Raw genomic sequence first — 8,990 nt, 5'->3', positions numbered from 1 at the left:
GTAATAGTTTTTAAAACGCATGGCCCCCCCCCCCCCCCCCCCGAATGTACGCGACATCTCGTCCTTTCAGTTTCCCCCAACACCTCCAAGAAGGAATGGTGTCGGGTGAACCAACAAGGATTTCTCCCGAAAAAAACCTATCCACCACCCCCAAGCGATCCGTCGCATCGGAGCGGGGCGAGGACACGACCAGCTTTCTCCATATGCATCAACCTGGAAATTTTTATTACAATGCCTAATGGCCTCGATCCGTTGATTGGCTTCTCCATGTAGTTGGTGCGGCAGGAGAGTCCACTGGTAGGCCTGATTTGGGGATTGATCTCCATGGCGCAGCTCCACCCCAAAGTAGAAAACTCTTTGGACGGGAATGGTTGATTCGAATCATCTCTTCTCTAGCCCACTATGTAAATGAGCAAACAAGTTACATGCTTCTGGACACCGCATATCATATTGGTTTTGCATGCACCTGCTTAACCATCAGGGTTTCAAATTTGTGAATTGAGTGATATAGCAAAACAACAATCGAGAGAGGAAGGATGCAATAGTCTGGAGATGTTGCTTAACCGTTTTTCTCTTCCATTTATTGTTCTGATTAATTGCTTTTGGATGTTTAGGATAAATATGACAGGAGGTGGCATGTCTGCTATGTTACTATCTTATCTAGGTTAGGTGTTTAGGCTCTTATTATGTTGTGTTGTAATGGTCTGCTGGCTGGTGGGATCTGTGTACCGAGTTGAGCTTATTATCGAGAAGTGTCGCCGTTTTGAATCCAAAGATGTGCATGTCGTCATCGTGTCTATTTATATTTTGTTAGCCTATTTGTTCTGTATCTTGTGGCAGGTGAGTTCTGCACAGTAAGAAGTTCAGATGCAAGATTACGATAGGAAATTGTCTTCAGTTCTTAGTATACATATGAATGGAAATTGTCCAACACTTTGGAAGTAGTTCAACTGAAAAAATGATAGGTAATACTTCAACAATATCTCATGAATTTACAGGATAACACCATACTTCATGGATTATGACTTTCTGTATATGTATTATCATCTGTTTAAATGTGAATGCACACAATCTCATATGTGAATAGTCTATATATTGATGAACCATGATCCTTAGATCAACTTGAGAGCAATATTTGTATTTCTCCAAAAATCCTTAGACCAACTTGAGAGCTATTTGTATTTCTCCAAAAAATAACACAGGTAGATAAAAGATTTTGGACTTTGTGCATTACCGTTTTATTTCTCATGGGTTGTTGAAGAGGAAGATTGCAGGACTTGGGAAGCCTACCGTGGATGCAGCAAGAGAGCAAGTTGGCAGGCGGCTGCCACCATGGGTTCGTGCTTCAACAACTGATTCGTCTTCCTATCCATGTCGGCAGCTCGACCTCACCAATTGTAGCGTTCCTTTGGTCTGCAAACTTTTTGTAATGAATCTCTGTGTCCGCGCGCTTGTGCTTGTGAACCTCAGTATGATCATGTGTTTCTGACCTTGTTTGCGTGAATGTTGTAGTGAAATCATTTGTTCTCCATCTGTTATGTTATATTCGTTCTTTTTTCTATGAAATTGATGCCAAACTACAGTCGAAATATTCCTATTTTTTTCAAATAATGTTAAAATGATGTCCCAGTGCTGCTCCAGCGAAGAGGGGGCGAAGAAGGCGATGGTAAGGGGGCAACGCATTTCGGACGCCCAAATTATCCACGAGCGTCCGTTTGCGGACGCGAACATGACCGTTTTTGTCCACGCGTCCGTTTGCGTCTAGGGGTGGCTCCAGGAACGCTTTTTTTTCTTCTTGTTTTTTTCTCTTCTCCATTTAAACATAGTTCCAAACATTACATATTGGAATATGGTTTTACACAAACTAATACATAATTTAGAACATGATTTACACAAACTAATACATGGTTTGTACCATGGTTGGCACAAATTAAAACATTGGAAAATGAGAAAAGCCAGAATTGTTGGTTCCCTATGTTCGCTCCCAAGAAAGAACACTCTCGGGCACACTCAATCACCCAAACTGGAAAATCCAGCTGGCAATAATGACTGTTGTTCCCACCAAGGAAGAACATACAAAAACCGTCACTACTGGCTTCAATTGGCTCGTAGCCATATTCGCTGCAAAGAAAGGACCTCTAAGAGTTTTAACTGTCGGTGTCCGAGCCGGAATCGCCGGTGTGGTAGTGCCTACGGCAGGCTGTGTCATCGAAAACCTTGACAATCATCTCGTTGTCCCCCTCGTAGAGGAAGGTGAGCTGGCAGCCGGGCTTGAGCGCGAGGTCGCAGGCGAACTTTTCCTACCCCGTGTGCAGGTGTATCTTGCCCTGCTCGTCGAACAAGACCTCTACAGGCCACCGACAGAAGTTGCAGCTGGCCTCCTGACGCCATTGACGAACTCGGCGAACTTGTCCGGGAGCCGCTTGATGCCGAGTGGGTCGTCCTCGATGCGGAGGAGGAACTCGAAGTAGCGCTCCTCCTGCGAAGACGAGGAAGGCAAAGGCGACAGCGACCGTGGGGCCGTAGCTGCTCCACCACGGCGGCCCCTGCCCCGGTCCCGGGGGCGCCCAGGCCCATGCCTCGACCGACGACCACCAGGACCCATCATGGACTTCCTCGCGAGCCTGGTAGCGTCGCAGGAAGAGCTAGGCGGCGCTACGGTGGAGCTAGGCGACGCTACGAGTGGATGAGGACGAAGTGCGCGCGCCCTCTTTATATGGCCGGAGGCCGGAGACGGCCGCGGGACGCATGGCATCGCCACTACTGCCTTGGCGGAGGTGGGCGGCAGCCGCTTGGCAGGTGAGGCATCGCCATTAACATGGCGCAGACTGCCGAAACAACCCCTCGATGCTAGTAGCTGGCAGAAGATGCTCGATGCTAGTCGCTGGCAGAAGATGCATCGACGCAAGGTCCCTGCCAAGCGGGCCCGACAAAACATCCGCTAGATGCGAGCTGATACTTTACGCGGACGGACTGCGAGACGCATATTTAGGCTAGATTTGCGTCGCCGTGGAAGGCCTGGTCACTTTGCGTCGCCCCGTTGGAGCAGGTACCCGATGCATTTTCTAACCTGGTAGACACAACCGGTCGCTCAGCGTCCAGTTGCGCCGCGCCATTGGAGATACCCTAAGTTGAAGTCTTGGCCAAAATCTGGCATAATTTTTAATCAATTTGGCACAGGGGTAGGATGGTCAGTATCGAAATACAAACAAAAATTCAAGCTGGTTTGAACCGTTAACGTCATCTAAGTGGAGAAATGACATCTCTGAAATTATAGCAAAGATACGGTTGCATATTTCCAAGAGTCATCTTTGTAATGTCATAGTTCGAATGTTGCAGTGGCATGTAACCATTCAACCCTAAAATACATATGATCTGATCAGCATATCTAATCCAAATAAACTCAGGTAGCAATACAAAACAGGTAAAAAGAATCAAACAAAGCTAAAAGGTTTACTGCCACCAAATAACTCGCACCAGTCACGCTGTGAGAAAACGTCATGCAGGCGGCGAGGCAAAGCTCACATGTTCGTCTAGTTTAGGATAAGCACGTAGCTAAACAAAGTATCAAAATTGTTGGAATCGGCTATATCTTCTGACCACTGATCTATGCAACAAAACAGGCCTACAGGCAGCCATGCTAAGTGAACAAACAAAACTTGAGAGCGGGACTTCCTGCCATCCAACAACCAACACAAGCCCCACTAAATCTCTTGCTGACACTGTACGGAAGCTCACAACCATGCACGTCTATCTGAATATTCGAGTCTATCCAGTGCAATGTATTTTCGCATAGAAATTCCAATGTGGATGACTCTCAGTAATGGAAGGTTGACCAAAAGGGTGCTCCTGGACATACCGCTGAACATCATCTGCAGCAGCAATGTTCTCTAGATACACACGAAGATCTCCACCTGGTCCTGTTTATGGAACAAGTATCAGCACTAATGATTTCAACACGTGCAAATGGTAAAATAATCTTAAGATGTTGAATCTGACCCAATGATTCATCCTCCTCCATATGATAGCTATAGGGTTGTGGAAAAATGGCAGTGTGTGGCTGCACAATACAGACGTCAAGAGAAAATATATGTGAATAACAACAGATACTCTAGGAACAGGGGAGGACTCAGTACCGGATTGCGCAGAGCCTTGTAAGGAGAATCATCCACAAGCAAAGTATTTGAAGGTGAAAATTCCCCTTGCTCCCATGGAAGATCAGGGTCCTCTTTATTCCACAGTTTCTTTAGTTCCTTCAATACTAATGGTTTGTAGCGGTTTTCAAGAGTACCACGATTAGTAGTAGTGCATTGAGAAGCGTCCTGGCCAAATTAGAACCCATTAGGACTCCCAAGCGACTCTAGAAAGAGAAACAAAATTCGTAATAAAAAAATGTAGCAATGCAAATGGCATTTTCAAACATTTTCTGGACTACAAATGCACATCCTCTGGCTTTCTTGCTATTATTCTCCAAGTAAAACCATGAATAAAAAAAATCTGTCAGAAAATAGAAGTAGCAATTCTACATGCTTTTCCATCACTTACCCAGAAGAATAGCAAGTGTCGCCTGAGATCTTTCATAAGGATATCAAGAACAGCATCCACATTTACTCTGGAGAATCAGAAAAATTAGGACTGCAGTGACATCATGGCAAGTATAAAAAGTGTGTAAGGGAAAAGAATCGGTACTTCATTCTCGAAGACCATATCCCTAGCTCGAAGTTCTGGAAGCAAAATCTCAGAAAATCATCAAGGTAATATCTTTTGAAGACTGGTGCAACAGTAAATCATAAGACATTAGCATCTTGAGTTAGATATTCCAATCCAAATTTATACCAAGAACAAGTGTTGTACGAGAAATATTAAATAAGTAAGTTTACCATTTTTTCCTCGAACCCTTCCATCTGCCATGTGAGCAACATCGCGGTCTGTATTGATATCCGCAAGTATACCATTAATATCAAGAATAAGAAGTTTTTTCCTCTGAAACCTTACAAGTGACCCTTCTGGTGAGTAGATGTCCCGGACATTTTCTTTGTAATTTTCTCCTGAGGTGGAGGTCATGGAAATAATAGTTGACTTAGCTGTAACCTTCATGGAGCCTGTCTCAAACGCATCCTTCCTTTCATCTGAGCTGACACCACCCACAGGGGGTGTCTCAGTAACAGCTACTGGAGCCATCTTCTTCCTTTTCCGTTCCCTGTTCTTAGGTTTCTGTGAGTTGTTGTTATTCCCATTCTTTACCTCCACCAAATCATTAGCTATGTTTACCTCAGGACAGTCATGATCCTTTCCAGTTCTGGAACTCGTACTAATATCAGCAGCTCCTAGCGAACCTTTCCCATCTACGTAACTATTTCCAGATTTATCCTCCACAGCAGCACAAGTATCCAGTAGAGCAGAAGGAGATTGCTCGTGCTTATTTTTCATCTGTTTCTTGAGCTTAGATTTCTGAGAGTAGTCTTTATTCACTTTATTTTCCTCCAAGAAATCATCGGTAGAGTTTAACTTGGTATATTCTGGACCCTCTCCAATTCTGGGACTGATAGTAACATCAGAAGCCCCTGATGGAGCTCCCACATTTGTGCTGTCATGCCCTGATTTGTCCATCACAACATCAGTGGCATCCAACACAGCAGAAGGTGATGGCTGCTGGTTGTTCTTCTTCTGTTTCTTCCGCTTAGGCTCATTCATCTCTGGTATCCCCTTCTCTGCATTGTTTACCGCAGGACACAATGAATCCTCTCCATTTGGGGGGGAAATACTAGCTTCAATGTCTCGTGGTGCACAATCCCCATCCTTACAGCTATTTCTAGATTCATCTGGTACAACAGCACCAGCATCCAGTATAACAGAAGAGGAACCTTCCTTTTTATTCTTCCGTTTCTTGGGCTTAGGCTTTTTCCTCTCATTTGTTCCCTTCTCTGCAATGTCGACCTCGGGACAGTATGGATCTTCTACATTTGTGGTGCTCACACTAACTTGAGCATCTCCTGAAGCATCAACCCCATCAATGCAGTCATTTTCAGATTTGTGTAACAGAACAGCACCATCATCAGACACAGTGGCAGTGGATCGCTCCTTATTCTCCTTCCGTTTCTTGGGCTTAGGCTTTTTCCTCTCATTTGTTCCCTTCTCTGCAATGTTGACCTCGGGACAGTATGGATCTTCTACATTTGTGGTGCTCACACTAACTTGAGCATCTCCTGAAGCATCATCCCCATCAATGCAGTCATTTTCAGATTTGTGTAACAGAACGGCACCATCATCAGAAACAGTGGCAGTGGATCGCTCCTTATTTTCCTTCCGTTTCTTGAGCTTAGGCTTCTTCCTCCCTGGTGTCTCTTTCTCTGCAATGTTTACCTCAGGACAGTCTTGATCCTCCCCATTTCTGTAACTCATAGTAACGTCAGCAACTCTTGGAACACTGTTCCCATGTGTGCAGTCATTTCCACATGTACCAACCACAATTGCGTCACCATCTGTTACAGCAGAAGGGGATTGCTCCTGCTTGTTATTCTTCCATTTCTTGCGCCTAGGCTTCTTCCTCTCCGGTATATCCTGCTCAGCAGAAAAGCCTGGATCCTCTTCATTTCTGGGACTCCCAATAGTTTCGTCATCTTCTGGTACATCTTTACAGTCAGTTCTGGATTTGTCAAGCTCAACAGCATTGCCATTAGAGACAGCAGAAGGGGATGGTTGCTGCATATTCTTCTTCTTCTGCCTGCGCTTAGGCTTCTTCCTCTCTGGTGCCCCTTTCTCTCCAATGTTTACCTCAGGACAGTCTTGATCCTCTCCATTTCTGGAACTCATACTAACGTCAGCAACTCCTGGAACACCTTTCCCATGTGTGCAGTCATTTCCAGACGTACCAACCACAATTGTGTCGCCATCCGTTACAGCAGAAGGGGATTGCTCCTGGTTGTTATTCTTCCGTTTCTTGCGCCTAGGCTTCTTCCTCCCCGGTATATCCTGCTCAGCAGAAAAGCCTGGATCCTCTTCATTTATGGGACTCCTAATAGTTTCGTCATCTCCTGGTACATCTTCAACGTCTTTACAGTCAGTTCTGGATTTGTCAAGCTCAAGAGCATTGCCATCAGAGACAGCAGAAGGGGACGGTTGCTGCATATTCTTCTTCTTCTTCCCGCGCTTAGGCTTCTTCCTCTCTGGATGGTCCCCATTTCTTGGGTTCATAGTAACTTGAGCGTCTCCTAGAACACCCACCCCATCTGTGCAGTCATCACCAGATTTACCCGTGGCAGCAGCATCAGCATTCGATGCAGGAGGACACGGAGATTGATCCGTCTTCTTCTTCTTCTTCTTCTTCTTCTTCTTCCTGCGCTTAGGCTTCTTTCCCTCCACGTCCGTTGTCTCCTTCCCTGCAGAAAACCTAAAATCAGTACTGATAACCATGATTTCTCGACGCAACCCTAGAAAACAAACTAAATCGGCATGGATAGTGCAAATCAGGGGCAGGAAGCAAAGCATTCGACTCACATATGGATAAACCACAAGTAACCGTAGGTACTAGCCGCAGCCACATACGCTCAAATTTTCAGCCCCAATTAAAGAGAGACGTATCATTCAATAGCGAGGCGTAGATACGTGCGGCGTACCTGAATCAGCAGGACCGGGCGCGTGCACGGCGGCGGCCGCCTCCTGCTCGGCCGTGGCGTCGCCTCCCCGCTGTCGCCCAGTCTTCGCAGCCGCGGCTGAATCAGCAGCAGCCGCGGGAGCCTCCTGCTGGGCCACCTCCACCGGCGCCTCCGTGGCGGCGCCGTCGCCCCGCCGCTTCCTCTTCCTCGCCATCCGATCTAGTTTCTCTGGGTGCAGGAGAAGTTTGGCTAGCTAGGCCGAGTGCATTTGAGCGCAGCCGCCAGCGCCTCCCTGCTGTTTACTAGGATTCCGATGGGGGAAGAGGCGGAGGCGGCGGTGGTGGCGGAGGCGAGTTGCTGCCGGAGCGCTGGATTAGGTTTAAGCGACGTGGGTGCGCCAACACGCAAAGCCTGCTGCGATATTGGGCCGTAACGTGGGCTAGTTCGCTCTATCGCCTATTGGGCTGTATGCCTCGATGATTCTTTTTTTGACTTTAGCATTGACATTTTGCTTTAGTGCTTTTTTTTGAAGGACTTTTTTTGGAGGGAATTTTACTTGTAGTGCTAAAGTAATGAACGAAGGGAATACCAAGATGATGCACTTCTTCCATTCTAAAAAACTTGTCACATCTTTATCTATATGGGTTGAAAGCGGCATTTTATCGAACACTGACATCGGAAAAAAGTGGCCTACTTGAAAGAAAAAGAAAAGAGAATCCGCCTTTCTTTCAAAAGAATATATTTATTTACGTGTTAAAATTTGTTTGTATTTAAATAAAGGTAGACAAGTTTTGAGGAACCGAGGGAGTAACAAACAACATTCGCCTTCTCAAAACAAAAAAGGTAGCATTTTGTTTGCAGGACTAAGAACACTAGCTAAGTGTACGTGTGTTGAAGTGTCATCAATCTTAAATCATGCTCATCGCTCATGCTCACGTAAGTCATGGGATTTGGTTCTGCTACTAGATGGATCCAGCGCGCTTTGTTGCGTCCGTTTTTGTTGTTTGGCGTACTTCTCTTATTGCGCATATATGTGGTTTCATTTAGGCTCATAGCTAGTATAAGTTTTTTACTGTACTAAACAGTGAGAAAATATTCTTGCTTTGTACTCAACAATGTGTTGAATTGTGTAGGCACCTCTTACTCCGCTCAGATTGCAATGCTTGTACATGTTTATCTATTGCTAAATAGTTAGTATGTACACAACATAAATAACCATGTGATCAACAACTCGTTATCAATGGAAATAGATTTCACAACAATCATCAACAACATCCCAAAAGAATTCATTTCATAAACCAAAATAATAAGAAACTTTTCTTTTAGATGGATCTATGACAACTTGAACAACTACAACTGAATATGTTTCCAATAAAAAACACCAATGGTTGTAAA

At 45.3% G+C, this 8,990-nt stretch overlaps 1 protein-coding gene across 3 annotated transcripts; it reads right to left on the bottom strand.

The window, feature by feature from the left end:
- Positions 1-3,431: 3,431 nt before the first annotated feature.
- On the bottom strand, positions 3,432-7,951 carry LOC127334112 (uncharacterized). 3 transcript variants are annotated; one of them, XM_051360528.2, is made up of 8 exons: positions 7,617-7,951; positions 7,331-7,379; positions 4,881-7,144; positions 4,690-4,771; positions 4,546-4,612; positions 4,137-4,322; positions 4,000-4,060; positions 3,432-3,920 (listed from the first exon to the last, which is right to left on the bottom strand). In XM_051360528.2, exons 1-8 carry the CDS (start codon positions 7,807-7,809, stop codon positions 3,769-3,771), a joined length of 3,054 nt encoding a protein of 1,017 aa, XP_051216488.1. In that variant the 5' UTR covers positions 7,810-7,951; the 3' UTR covers positions 3,432-3,768. The 3 variants fall into 3 exon arrangements, with proteins under 3 accessions (XP_051216488.1, XP_051216489.1, XP_051216486.1); XM_051360529.2 differs by having other exon boundaries at positions 7,334-7,379; XM_051360526.2 differs by having other exon boundaries at positions 4,881-7,379.
- Positions 7,952-8,990: the final 1,039 nt, after the last annotated feature.

Source organism: Lolium perenne, chromosome 2, assembly GCF_019359855.2.
Source record: "Lolium perenne isolate Kyuss_39 chromosome 2, Kyuss_2.0, whole genome shotgun sequence".
NCBI lineage: Eukaryota > Viridiplantae > Streptophyta > Magnoliopsida > Poales > Poaceae > Lolium > Lolium perenne.
Note: the sequence above shows the minus strand (reverse complement) of the source record. Positions and strands in the feature narration are given on the sequence as shown.